The 15,203-nt window shown below is 40.6% G+C and overlaps 1 protein-coding gene across 2 annotated transcripts in view; it reads right to left on the bottom strand.

The window, feature by feature from the left end:
• phlpp2 (PH domain and leucine rich repeat protein phosphatase 2) overlaps window positions 1-15,203 on the bottom strand; it is a 104,996-nt gene that overhangs the window by 47,800 nt on the left and 41,993 nt on the right. For both annotated transcript variants that reach the window (XM_078210775.1, XM_078210776.1), the window contains exons 4-5: window positions 8,409-8,599; window positions 347-472 (exon numbers count right to left, since the gene is read on the bottom strand). In XM_078210775.1, coding sequence (XP_078066901.1) covers window positions 347-472; window positions 8,409-8,599 — 317 coding nt within the window. The remainder of the gene's footprint in view (window positions 1-346; window positions 473-8,408; window positions 8,600-15,203) is intronic.

Here is a 15,203-nt window from a genome sequence, read left to right as displayed (position 1 = left end):
CCATCTAATCAAAAAGAATTGTGGAATTCACTGATTCAATTAGAGATTAAAAAGTGAGCATTGTAAAAACCTTCAAAGTCAAAGCACTTCAGTGTATTTATTTTCCCATTCATTCAACTTCCAAAACTGTGACTGACATGTATATTAGCCATCACTCATTAAAACTGGAAAATTTATATGCTTTTCTTAGGGGAAGAATGGGTTTATGCATCACAACTTAAATACTAACATTTCTTATGGTTAACACAAAGTTGTTTTTTTTTCATTTCAATATCAGAACATTGCATATCATTTTCTATCACATATATAACATTTTGCAAGCTGTTGCCATAATAGCATGATTCACCTTGGATGCCTGTCTGAACCATCGCAGGTATTCTGGGTATGAATCAAAGGTGACATAGTACGTTTGTCCCTGTTGTCCAGCAGAACTGAACATGAGGCAGCATTGTCGTCTCTTTACTTCTTCCACCTATAAAAATATTTAAAGAACCTTAAATTTCACTATTTTCAGGAAAAACATACAATAACATTGTTTTTATTTTAATCTAGCACACAATCTTTAGGTAGCTGAAAATAAAAATCCAACCAGCGAAGGCCAGAGAACAAAATGGCTGAACTACATAGAGATTTACTCAGCTGAACCACCAGGAAAACCCATGGTATTATTTTCATTCCAAAAGTTACAGACATAAACAGGGTCTCTGAGCAAATCCAACAAGTAAGGATTTTTGAATGGTGCAAATCACTTTCTTTCAGTTACCCTTAAACCAGCTAATTAATATACATATGTTTATGCTCACAGATATTCCTTCCACTCTCCATTCATCAGAACATACAAAAGAGAAGTCCTTCAAGCCTGCTTCACCATTTAATATGATAGTGGCTGATGTGATCGTGGCCTCAAGTCAAAAATCTACCGAGGCCTTAAATATATTTAATGATGAAGCAACCGCTTGAGTGAGTAATTCTAAAGATTTACAAGCCTCTGTGTGAAAAAATTTCTCATCTCTGTCTTAAATGATCAGGTCCTTGCCCTGACACTTACATTTCCCTACATGATACGCCATCTGACACCTTTTTACTTGGTCAATTAATCTACCTCTTTGCAGCCTCATCATGTCCTCCTCACAGCTTGTATTCCCACCTGCCTTTGTATTACCAACAACCTTGAATACATGACTCTGTCTCTTCATTTAAGTCAGCTGTAAATAGCGGAGGCCCCAGCACTGATCTTTGCAGCATTCCATTAGTTAGCCAGCCAATTTAATTTGCCTCGCTTTTCCCTACTCTTTACTTCCAGTGTGTTGATCTGTCCTCTATCTATTCCTAGCACCCTCCAGAACGTACCAGTGTGTTTCCTCTCTTAGCCAGAAAAAGACATTGGCCAATAACTCTGTCAAAATAATGGTGAGGCTAGTGATGCCTCGCATTATTATGAGCAAATGCCACCGTACCTACAAGCGAGAGCAGATGTACAATTAAAGTGGAAATCCTAAAAGTTCTGTCGAGGAGGAGCATTACTCAAATCATCACTCCACAATAATGGCATCATGTTACCTGCTCACCAATGAAATGCATTGAGTGGCATGAAGTTACTGAATTTGCATCATGAATGCGAACTAAACGCACCACAAAAAATTAGATTGTCCGAAGTGATGCAAGGAGTTTGTTTTAGAGCCATTTACATTTAATTAGGCTTAGATTAGTTGTCAGATACTTTTAACAATGTGTTAATTACTGCCAATGAAAATTAACTGTTACCAATGCGGAGTCATTGCTTCAGGGTTTGACTGTTGGATATTTTTAAAATGTGAACTTTAAAATGAAAATCTTTGTTTTACTTTCCCTACATCTCTGTTCACTTCACAAGTCTTCAAGTTGATTGACTTGGGAGATAGCTGTTTGGCCTGTTCACTCGTGTCTGGGTTTCTCAGCTCACTTTGGCATTGTAAAATATTGTTGTGGTTAAACAGCCAAGGGGAAGTCTAATTAATGACAGACACCAAGATAAAGGCAAAATACTGTGCAGATGCTAGAATCTCAAACAAAAACAGAAATGTTGGAAAATCTCAGCAGGTCTGACAGCACCTGAGGAGAGAGAATAGAGCCAACATTGAGTCAGAATGACCCTTCGAAGAGTTAGCCTGTCTTGAAACATTGGCTCTATTCTCTCTCCACAGATGCTGTCAGACCTACCAAGATGTTCCAACATTTTCTGTTTTTGTAGTGGCAGACATCAATTGATTCACTCATATTGCAAAGTATAGCCTACTGTGCAAGTATACTTGAAACTGGTCATCAGCAGAACATAATGATCATCCAACTGCAAGGCTGAACCTGGGTATTGATTCTTCCTAGTGTGAAATGGCATCTTATTATCACAATGTGCAAGTTGAAGGGTATTGTGCCCTCTGGCCATTTTATCACCTACTGGTAGAACAATTCTATCATGCCATAGCTATGTGTAGATTTCTTTGGTAGCAACACTGTCATCTTTCAAGGACTGCACTATAATGAATAGTAACACAGCGAAACCCACCATTTAACAAGAGTCATCACTGGCTTGCATCTGTGTAGAACATTTATTAGAAAACAATCCCGAGACAATTCACAGACAGGTGCATGGATACCAAGCTCAGAAGGACAAAATTCAGGGGTAATCAAAAGCTTGATCGGAGAGAGGTTTTTTAAAAAGTAAAGAGATTGTCTGGATGCTTGTTTATAGCTGAAGGGTCACTTTCCACAGTCGCTGCTGGTACTGGAGTTTCTCACTGGAAAGGCAATGCTGCAGTCATGGCAGTCTGATTCTACTTTCACTTGGAGACAAAACCCTCCTTTAAAAACTCTGTTTGCAGAAGTCTTCTGATGGGTTTTCAAATCACAAACAGCTCAGTTTGATTTTAGGAGATGAAAAGTTCTATAATAAATATCCAGCCAATGGTATTATACAATAATATGTCCAACTGATGACACTGATAATTAAATATTTCATGTAACAAATCTTCATAACAATATACTCAGCTGTAGGGGTGACGCTCGGAATTATTTTTTTAAAAACCATGTTCTCTGCAGCTATAAGCTGTTTTGGTTGCATGGCTGCTGGGCCGCCTTCTAGAAGTCTTTTTATTGCTCCTTCAGTGGTTTAAATGGGGTTTTATTTTTACTCTGGGACCTTTTATGACCTGCATTGTTAGGAGGAAGGTCATGTGTTTTGGAGTTTTCTTCTTCCTAGTGAATTTAAGGTTTCATTTTGTGTTTTGGCTGGGTGCAGTTGTTAGTTTTAGAAAGGATATCAAGCTGAAAAGAAGTGTTTCTCTCTTTCCCTGACTTTGGAAAGTCTGCTGGTTTGTGGAAAGCAAGACTACTTGCCTTCCTAGAATAGAACATCTGCTATTGATGGCTTGATGTGGAGATGCCCGGCGTTGGACTGGGGTAAACACAGTAAGAAGTTTAACAACACCTGGCTTGACCAGAGTCTCTCCCTGGTGTTCTGGTAAGCTGTTCGGACTTCAAACTGTTCCAAGCGTTCCAGAGGATTGCTATAAGTTACAAGGCTCAGAAATCAGGATTTTGAATTCTCCAACCAAAGGACTCAGTTCCAGTATCACTTGAGCATTAGTCTTTGCTGTGTTAAACCTGTGGAAAGGGCTTTTTTTGTCTATGGGAAGTTTTTGTTTGATTGGAACATCTTAGATGTATTTGTTAAGGGTTATACATTATTGTAGTTGTTTTGTTTTTGTTTGCAATTGATAAAAGTTATTGCTAATTTTCTTACTATACATGTTAACTATATTCTTAAGTAAACTTTATTTGAGAAAAGCTCCCGAGTGGGTCATTTGAATCATATCTGAATTGAAACATATCACGCTTACCCTAGCCAAATTCAAAGTGCAAAACTTATGATCCAGGCGGGCTTCATAAAAACACTTTGGAATTTCTAACCTGAATTATAACATAAGTCAACATCCCTTTTCAACCATGAAATGCTATACGTGAGGTAGTTAACCTCAAATTTTTCACACCACAAAATGGATGTTTTACTTACTGGTGCCTTACAACTGGGTGCAAAAGATCAAGCCAGCAATACAGGCGGTGTTGTGAAGATGCTTGGGAATTTAAGACACATCCACACAGAGAAGAAAGACCCTGCATGGCAAATGATAAAGATGGTGACCATCCACATCCCAGGTGTATAAAATTGACCCTGTTTTTGGAGGGATTTTTCGAAGATTAAAAGGACAGCTCCAAGCATAGATTATCTTCATAGTTTCTAATGAACCTCTTTCTGCCTCTTATTGCTTGCTTACCAATTACGTGCTGGTAAAAAGTTTTTGGATTCCCTTTTGTGCAACACTAATTGTCATTCGGGCCTGTTCTCACTTAAGAATCCACCTGACATCCAAGAAGCCCTAGCTTTCATTTCTCTACCTTTCCCTCTTCCTAAAATTTACCTAGCCTATAATTGAAATATGTCAACCCTTAATATCACCTATAGTTCCCTGACAGTTTTTCCCGTCAAACGTTGGTTCCATTTTACCCTAGCTATATCCCTCTTATGCCACTGCAGTTATGAAGTTAGCCCTCTTCCAATTTAGACTCATCCTTGTTTTTCGCCATTACTAATCTACAATTAATGATACAATGATGAATCTTACATCAGTGGTCTCCCAAAGATAATTAGTCCACCTGGTCCACCTCATGCCACAGCACCAGATCCATCAATGCTTCCTTCCTAGTGTTATGGACAGGAGGGGTTTGAATTTAAAACAGCCTTGATTTCTCCTCTCACCCATCCATAAACAGAAAGATGCTTTTTTGATTTCTCCCATTTTTAAGTGGTACTATATTTTTCTCAACCCCTTAGCTTTTGAGTGATCCAATCCACTACTAATAGCTGCACAGCAAACTTGAGACTCAAACCACAGGAAGGAGGCTTGCAACGTAGTCCCTGATAAATTCACACAATAAAAGAGGTATTTAGCGGCATGATGGCACAGTGGTTAGCACTGCTGGCTCACAGCTCCAGGGACCTGGGTTCGATTCCCAACCTGGGTCACCATCTGTGTGGAGTTTGCACATTCTCCGTGTCTGCGTGGGTTTCCTCCGGGTGCTCCGGTTTCCTCCCACAGTCCAAAGATGTGTAGGTTAGGTTGATTGGTCATGTTAAATTGCCCAGAGTGTCCCGGGATATGTCGGTTAGAGGGGTTCACAGGGTAAATACGTGGGGTTGTAGGGACAAGGCCTGGGGTGGGATTGTCGGTGCAGACTCAATGAGCCGTTAAACCTGGATAGAACTCTGTTTCTGCTTTGTTGATGGAAGACTGCCTTTGTTCAGCTCCACAAGACACGTGTGCATGTGTGGGTGGTGTGTGTTCATGTGATATAATTCCCACTTCTTCCCCTTGGTTTGGACAAATGCCGTATATTCCTGGTCTAACTTCTTTAGCTGATCAATGATGCATCCACTAATAGGTTACTGGGTCCTTTGCCCTTGCAAACATATTGATTCCATTGAACAGAACTCTGTCTTTGAAGGTTAAAGGGTATTTGTGCATTTCCTTGGAGTTTTATGAAAGCTAGAAATTCTCTTTGTACAAGTTGTAGCTATTCAGGCTCAAGTCAGTGTTATGCCTTTGTACATTTCAAAAATAATAATTTTTGAATGTAGCCAGGATGATATAGACATTGTCTTTCAGAAAATTACACTAGTTAGATCAAGAACATCTTGGTCAAGGAAGTTCTCCTGAACACATTTCAGAAATATTTTCCCCCTTCTTACCCCTTTACTCTAACATTATCCAATCAATATTTGGGTGATTAAAGACCCCCAATATCATGATTCTATGGCTCTTGAATTTGAGTTCCCAGCAGATTTGCTTCTCTCTCATTTTATGGAGGTCCATAGAATACCTCCAATAGCAAGATCGTATCCTTTTTGTTTCTCAACTCTAACGAAATGGATTCTGTTCTCATCTCAAGGACATCCTCTCTTCCCAACACAACATAGTCTTCCCTAATCGGTGCTGTTATTGCACCTCTCTTCTTACCTTCCTAACTTTTCTGAACACTTTGTATCTGTGAATATTAAGCACACAGTCCTCACCATCTTAAGTCAGGTTTCCATTATTACCATTATATCGTATTCCCACAAGGCTATTTTTGCACTTGCAACTCACCAACCTTATTCACCACAGTTTGTGCATTACCGTACATGCATTTTAAACTGGTCTTCCTATTCTTCATGCTGTGCTGTTATCAAATTTGTTAAGCCTTGCCTCTGTAGAATTATCCAACACTCGCACCTTCTCTCAGCTTATCCCTCTTCTTCCATATGCTGGTGCTCACCCTCCCCAATCACATTAGTGAACCTCCCTACGAGGGCATTTGTCCCGGTACAGTTGGATATGCAGTCCATCTGTTTTGACGCAATGCCTCTCAGAACTGGTCCCACGTCCCAAAAATCTTCAGCCCTCCCTTCTGCACCTGCACTGTCTCAAGGCCCCACCACCTTCCTATTTCTATTCTTTCTGGCACTGGAAATTACCATCTTTTAAGTCCTACTGTTTGACTTCCTTTCTAGCTCCCAAACATCTGACCACAGAAAACCATTACTTATTCTATGTTGTTGATTTCGAGGTGTACAACAATTTCTGACTCATTTCCTTCTGCCTACAGGATATATTCCACACCCTCTCCGTGGTATCATATACCCTGGCACCAGGAAAGGCAACACACCATACAGGGTTCACTATGACAGTTACAGAAATGCCCTGTCCCCCTAACTATTAAATCTGCTACAATAATTAGATTTGTATGCTTTACTGCTCCACCTGTGCAGTCTCTTGTCCATTGGTACCATTATCTAGACTACATACCTTCAAAGTGACTTCCCTCTGAGCAGTTTCCAATGTTGAGTACCAGTTTGAGAAGACTCAAACACTTCCTTCCTCTTCCTAATTTTTTTGGCTGGCCATCCATTGACTATCCTAACCTCCGTGTGGGGTAGATACTTCTTCTAACATACAATCCAAGAAACACTCAGCCTCCTTGATGCTCCACATGACTCTAGCTACTCCTCAAGCCCAAAAAGCCTGAGCTTGAACTCAAAGAGCGAGAGATACTTCCTATACATGTGGTCACCAAGACACATGCACGATTCTCATTCTTGCATATAACTAGATTAAGTGGAAAGCAAGCTACGTTACTGATCTGAATGAGAGGATTTTTGCCACCTTCTGTAGGGAAGACAGACAGAATCTATAAAGATATTTATAGAGGATCAGGCATTTTGCAAAGTCAATCTAAAACTGCTATGCTACTGTCATTGGAGTTTAATTTGAAAGTTAGCAGAATGTTTGTTGGAAGTAAGCAATAAGCAATACAAATCTTATGAACTACAACCCTTTGCACTGATGGGAAAGAAAAGATCAAGACTATAGTGTAATCTTGATTTGGTCTTACTCTAAAACATGAAGCCAAAGTCTTGAAAAGCAATTCAAATGCCCAACATTTTATTCATAACCAACTCATCAAACTACTCTGTTATATATCTCTGTTGTGGGAAGCAAAATTAGAGCATGCTGACAGACAGAGAACTAAATTAAGCAGCCGGTATCACATTAATACTGCAGTCAATGGATCTCCTGGGATAATCAGGAGCAGGGGAAAGAGAAGCATTGAAGAAATACAGACACTCTGCTTTTGTCAGAATTTTAGTTTTCCAATATGCTACATCAGAAGCGGCACATTCAATGCTCAGGGTCCATACAAGACCACGCAGACCAGGATCTTCCAGCAGGAAACATCTTGGGCAGGATGGAAACTTCGGAGAGGCAGTCAAAAGTCCATTGACTTTTTGTGGGAATTTCCAATCCCCATCCAAAATCCCGGCTGCAGTGTCAATCAAGTACAAATTCATTATTATACAGACATCCTAATGCTGGTTTTTGTTCATTAGGGAAAAGTATACATAACTGCTGTACTACAATATATCAGAATCTCAACAATGAATGTCTACTGAATCATTTACAAGCCGAGAGATCTACATTAGTTCATAGTATTTGGCCCACTAAGCTGGTAAGTAGTATCTGATAAATAAAAAACTCAATCTAAATTTGAATTTGGCTCCTCTGGGAACTTTTGATGCTGTGATCTAAAATCCTACGTGAGCATTCCAACCATAGATTGATTTTAAACAATTATAAACCCTGTGGAGTTTATCAAACACCAGTTCCACTGGAATACTGGACATGATGTCCATAATTAATCTTACTGTCATTTTTTTACGTATCTTTGTGGAATACTAAAACTAAGCTTACCACAATGTAACTATTTGTAAACAGACAAAGCCTGCCTTAAGATGTATAAACTACACACCAGCTCCTTCAAAATAGACAATTTCTCACCTTGCCTCCAGTAAGAGGCAGCACGTGCATTTTCCCCATCTGGCATTCCTTCACTGAAGACACAATTAGGCAGGTACCACAGAGAATGACTTGACGTTCTGACCACTTGTGTAGCTGAGTTTTACCTTTCCGAACATTAAACACTCCAGAGAGAAGGATCCGATCTAGCTGTTCTATGCTGCTTGGCTTTCCTGAGGAGACAATAGAAAAACAATACTGAAAACCTTATAAAGTTATAAAGTGAACCACCAAATTGTAAAATAAGCACCTTGCTAACTTAATAGCAAAATAAAAAGAAATGGAAGGCCTCATTAAAGGCACATGGATTCATCAATTCATTTTAACATTAGATTCAATAATCTTACTTAAAGAAATTGAAATACACATATTTGCTGAGCTATAGCACTGGTAAAGAAGAAATTTTAAAAGATATGAAAATCCTAGAATCCTAAAATGAGAATATATTCACAAGCATCTAACAAATATTTTATGCCAAAAATATTAACCTCCTGTCTTTAGAGATATTAAAGCAGTGATGCACTGAGTTAGGTTGCTGTGGGTCAAACTACAATGGAATGCATAAAGATTGACACCACAGTGCAGTAAGGTTTAAGAAATCTCACTCCATGCCAAAAAAGGTCCATCTCAAGAATTAGAGTGTTGAGGTGTAATTCTAATTAATATTGTTTAAAAACAGGCACAAAATAACCAATTTAGCAGTATAGAAACCCATGACATAATTCAGGCCATCGCTTTGTTTTAAAATGGGACACTGGTGGCTTCTTGAAATGAATTTCCAGGTGTTATAAGCAGCCTCACCAGCAGGCTCATAATAGGATTGTTGAAGGTTGCTCAGCAAAGGAAGCAGAAGTGCTCTTCCTGGCTCCACAAAATAAATGGCTTGGAGTCCAACACTGCTTACCTTTGTTCTGCCATTAATATTCTGATACCTTCATATGCTGCTATCAGCACCCTCCTTAGCCATAATCACCACCATTTACACTTCCTTTGTCTTTTTATCCATTACATTTTTGTCAATCTCTCCCTAGCCCCCAGTATCGCTGGCCCTCTATCCCGCTGCTACTGCTTCAACTACAACCCCCCCCATTCCACCCAACAACAGTATAAATCTCATCCCATTTCCAGTTTTCATTAGCTCTGACAAAGAATGACTCAGGCTCAAAACATTAGCTCTGTTCTCTTTCCACAGATGCTGTCAGACCTGCTGAGATTTTCCAGCATTTTCTGTTTGTGGTCTACCTTTGTGCCCCTCCAGAACACCACTTTAGAACTACCTCTGGGCCTTGGCTTGGGGTAAATTGGTACGGTCCTGCCCACAAGTGGGCTGTCGGTACACCTGATTAGCACCTGCAGCTACCTGATGTATTCTGATGAAGCCCAAGAATGAACTCATTTCAGTTTCAAAGCTAAGAAATTCAAGCTTAAGTTTTATGGAATAAAGGCAAAGGAATGGTGTAAGGTGCATTGCTCATTTGCAGAGCTGGCGCAGACACAACAGGCTGAATGGCATCTTTCTGTGCTGCAATGATTGTGATTTCCACAATTGCAAGATCATAGCTATGTCTCTGAAATGTTACTGCCTTCTGAACCAAGATATACAATTAAGTGCTGTTTCTTGAGCTTTTAAGTAAAACAAAAGGATGCTCCGATGGGCAACAAAGGAACATCAAGCATCATTATTGTTGGATTGTGCTTTCACAGAACTTGGAACAACCAAGATCAACTCCTGCCGGAACATCTGTACAATTGATAGACGCATTGAACTAAATGAGAATGTCAGAATTAGAAGCCAGCAGTTTCTTGACAAATATTCAAAACCAGACACATTTTTGTTCTGAACTTTATGCATCATTATAAAATGTTATTGCAAATGAGAATGCAAAATCAGTTGTTTAATTGGAGAGCAGGTGCAGACATAATGGGGGGAATTTTACCATTGAGTCTAAGTGCCGGATCTGAGCGTCAAATTGATCCGCGCCTGGAATCCTCTTTCCAGCGCGCCCATACGCGTTTTGCCAGCTCTGGCCCGATCCGCCCTGTGCGCGGGGCTTAGCGCTGGCGGACCGATCGGAGCTCTGAACTGCGCATGCGCAGTTCAAAATAAATCTGACAGAGTGCCCGGGCGCGAAAGGAAAAGCAGAAAGCAGAGAGCGCGGCTCTCTGACGGTCATCCTCTGGTTGGCACCATCACTGGTACACTACCAGCCAAAGCCATCTCTCACGCTCTCTTGCACCTGTAGGGAAGAGCAATCTGTGGCTGGTAGTGTACCAGTGATGGTGCCAGGAGGGATCGGCCGCAGACACGGAGCGGAAACACCCCCCCCCCCCCGACCAGAGGATGAGACATCACACCCCCTCTCCACCTCCCACCCCGACCAGAGGATGACCTGGGTCAGAGAGCCGTTGCAGTCTCTGACCCCGCTCTTTGGAGGCTGCAGCGGCGACTTCAGACTTTTATTTTGCAGGTCGATTACAGTGCGGACGCGGATCGGGCCAGAAGACGGTAAAGTGGGATTTGGCGGTAGAGTTGGGTGCGCCGTTCATTAAGTAGATTTAAATGCATGCAAATACATTTAAATCGTCACGCCACCCGATTTGGGCGCAGGCCGGACCCGCGCCCGAATCAGGTGTCAGTAAAGGCGCGATCTGCTCGGATTCGGGTGCAGATCGCGTTAAAGGCCCGACACCCAACTTTACTGCGATTTCGCGCCCGTTTGGTAAAAATCAGGCCCATGATGGGTCAAATGGCCTCCTTTTGTACTACAACAATTAACAAATCATCTTATTAAACAACTGAGTCCAAATGATTACTAGATTTTATTAATTACTTTGCCATTACAAACATTTAGATTTTCCCTGCCTGACCATGAAATACACCAACTGGAGTATTACTTGCTTTATAATTTCTTTTAAAATTACTTTAAATTAAAGTACTTTTAATTTAAGCGTTACGTTTAATTTAAATTAAAGTAACTTTAAAGTAAATTACTAAAAATTACTTAAGGTTTAGCATTAAAAAAAACTTTATGGTATTTTGAAGAAGCAAATGAGAGTCTACAGGTCCTGTGTGAATTATGTTCTTTGGGACAATGTACAGCAGTTCCAGGAACAAGTCAAATATCTAGAGGGGGTCAAAAGCAATTGATCCCAGATTAACACCATAATTGAAAGACCCAAAATTAGTTCAATGCTGAAAATTGCAAATCAGCAATGATGCCTCATCCATTTCACAATAATATGCTCAAAAGTAGGATCTTGAAGGTGAAAGGTTCCAGTAAATGCAAAGTTTCAGTCAATGTAAGGCTTTGAATGCACTGCAATCACATAATTACACCAAAGGCTTTGGGGATTGTCTATAAAATATTATATTCAGTCTGCTGTTCTCCACATTCTTTGGCCAACATAAAAGGTTGCTTTAATTTTTTTTGTAAAAAGGAGGCAGAGAGTGGGTATAGATGGATCTTTCTCTAAATGGAGGTTGGTCACCAGTGGTGTGCCTCAGGGATCTGTTCTGGGACCCTTGCTGAAGTGGAGGGATGGGTTGGTAAGTTTGCCGACGACACGAAGGTTGGTGGGGTTGTGGATAGTCTGGAGGGATGTCAGAAGTTACAGAGGGACATAGATAGGATGCAAGACTGGGCGGAGAAGTGGCAGATGGACTTCAACCCAGATAAATGCGTAGTGGTCCATTTTGGCAGGTCAAATGGGATGAAGGAGTACAATATAAAGGGAAAGACTCTTGGTACTGTGGGGGATCAGAAGAACCTTGGGGTCCGGGTCCATAGGACTCTAAAATCGGCCCTGCAGGTGGAGGAGGTGGTTAAGAAGGCGTTTGGTGTGCTGGCCTTTATCAATTGAGGGATTGAGTTTAGGAGTCCGGAGATAATGATGCAACAATATAAGACCCTCGTCAGACCCCACTTGGAGTACTGTGCTCAGTTCTGGTCGCCTCATTACAGGAAGGATGTGGAAAAGATTGAAAGGGTGCAGAGGAGATTTACAAGGATGTTGCCTGGATTGAGTGGCATGCCTTATGAGGATAGGCTGAGGGAGCTCCTTGGAGAGACGTAGGATGAGGGGAGACCTAATAGAGGTATATAAGATGTTGAGAGGCATAGATCGGGTGGACTCTCAGGCTTTTTCCCAGGATGGAAATGGCTGCTACGAGAGGACACGGGTTTAAGGTGCTGGGGGCTAGGTAGAGGGGAAATGTTAGGGGGAAGTTTTTCACAGAGGGTGGTGGGCGAGTGGAATCAGCTGCTGTCAGTGGTGCTGGAGGCAAACTCAATAGGGTCTTTTAAGAGACTCCTGGATGAGTACATGGGACTTAATAGGATGGAGGGTTATAGGTAGGCCTAAAAGGTAGGGATATGTTCGGCACAACTTGTGGGGCCGAAGGGCCTGTTTTGTGCTGTAGTTTTTCTATGTTTCTATAATTTGCTATCCTAATGTTCAACCTGTTTATGCAGAGTACTGAAATCAAATACAAGTAAATAAGGTATAATGTAGCAGGATATAGTGCCAGAATTAATGCAGTGGCTTGCACCCGTGCTAAATGCTGTCCAAATGAGAAATGTCAGTCACACTAAACACTCACTCCCAACATATTGCACCTCAGTTGTTCGTCCTTCAGTGCCTCAGTGTCAACCCTAAACATTGGCTGCTTCACCTCCCTGGCCAACAGGGATCCCATCAGCATGATCATAGGTTGATTTCAATAAAGAAAGTGAAGGTGACACCAGTTGCATGGAATGTACACACCCTTATGATAATACCACAGCCGACAGAGAAGACAGAGAACTGCTTTTGTTGCTAGGTGCAGTGTCAAGATTGCCACCCTCAGTGAGACTAAGGGTGCAAGTGTGGGACTGGAAAAGAAGAATGGTGTGAAGCTGGTGTAGGCTTTGCTGTTGTGAACCATTGCATCAGTAAGTTGACTTGCCTGCTCAAGGACATAAATGATTGCTTGATGGTGTTTTAACTCCTTCCTCCCGCCTTACATGGCAACAGACAAGCAACTCTTTCCACTGGAGAAAACCAGTGGAGGGCTTTCCTTATTTTAAAAATAGCAGCGCCTAACCACTACGGCTGGCTAGTTCAGAAGATGTGGTGCTTATAGTGCCGACGACATGAGTTCAATCTCATACTGGCTGAGGTTGTTCTTGGCGCTCGTTTCTTCTACTTGTCCCATTGTGATATCATGGCATCATTGAGCCATTATTAGCATCCTCAGTTGTCTGTCCTTCAGTGCTTCTGTGTCAAATTTTGTTTGATAACATTCCTGTGAATCACCTTGGGATGTTTACTATGTTAAAGACATTGAACAACTTTGCAACTCTCAAAGTAACAAACCCATGGATGAGGGCTCCAGTAAAAGATGAGCTGAAGTAGGAATGGAGTTTGACAGTTACGAAGGTGGGAATATACGGTCTCCTGCCTTCCACCCTAATACTGATCTTCCTTTTTGTTCCTTCATCTCTTCCATCCTTTCCCTTTCCGTATATTTCCACCTTCGTAACTGTCAAACTTCACCCCTACTTCAGCTCATCTTTTACTGGAGCCTCTAGATTGGCTTAACAACTATTATATCTCTAACTTCTGTCAGTCCTATGAAAGCTCATTGATCGGAAACGCTATTTCTCTCTCCACAAATGTCACTTGACTTGCTGAGCACTTCCAGTACTCTTTTTATTTCAGATTTGCAGCACCCCAAGTATTGGGAATGTGTTTTCCAGTAAAAGAATGGCTGATATATTAAATAGGCTTTTAAACTTTATTGCAAAATTGTTTTTGTATTGTCATCAATATTCAGAATTTACCACCCGATATTAATGAGGCAGATTCCAATATGTCAAGGCCAAAGCATAACACTTATCCTATGAAGGAACTGCAAGGTGTGCACCAGACTACTTTTTCAGCATCCATTTGTACAACAAATTTTTTAAGCACGCTGGTTTTGCAACAGCATGTTTTCATTTGATTCATACACAATGATACTGGATTATGATGCTCATACTCTGGCAATATAATTTCAGTTGAACTTTGTAAGCAGGCAACAGATGCGAAATCGTGTATTTAGTAAAAAGCAGAGGACATACTGAACCATCTAACCTCTGAAATTTTACTCATTCGAATTCATTAAAATAAATTGTATTTAGTTAGTTCAGCTTTTGATATAAACTAAAAATATTTACTTTTAAAAGACATATTCTGATTGAATATCTACAAAACTACTTAAAATGCTTGAAAAATTAAGCATTCAATTTATAACATCTGCTGGAGGTCTGGTAACTGCATTCCCAACTACACACCCACAGACACCATTAGTGCATAAACTTACAGGCCTTTTTTAAAAAAATGTCCTTCAAGCCTGAATAAGGTTTCAGGGTGAAATGGGCTAAAAGTCTTAAATAAAACACAGAAAAATAAGCTAAATTACTCATTACAAAGTTTCATTCAAATTAAAATCTCTATAACAAAAAAGAGTTTGCCTTAACGAATATACTAATTTCACAGAAGTTCTTTTTAATCACATAATTAGTCACCTCAGACAACAGCTCATTTGAACAACCTTCCAGTCAGTCTGATTCATTTGTTTCGACCAGAGGCAGCAATGCCCAGATGATCTGCTCATCTGACTAGCAAATCGGTTAAGTATGCTAATTCTTAGATGTTGTTAGCTTACATTTTCTTAACACTTCATGTGCTTTTCCAAAGATTTACACACTAATTTACCAGAGCAGCACCCTCACTTTTCTCACAAACCTTCATCCC

This window comes from Mustelus asterias, chromosome 4 (assembly GCF_964213995.1).
Source record: "Mustelus asterias chromosome 4, sMusAst1.hap1.1, whole genome shotgun sequence".
Taxonomy (NCBI): Eukaryota; Metazoa; Chordata; class Chondrichthyes; order Carcharhiniformes; family Triakidae; genus Mustelus; species Mustelus asterias.
The sequence above is the reverse complement of the archived record's forward strand: the minus strand, read 5'-3'. Positions and strand labels throughout refer to the sequence as shown.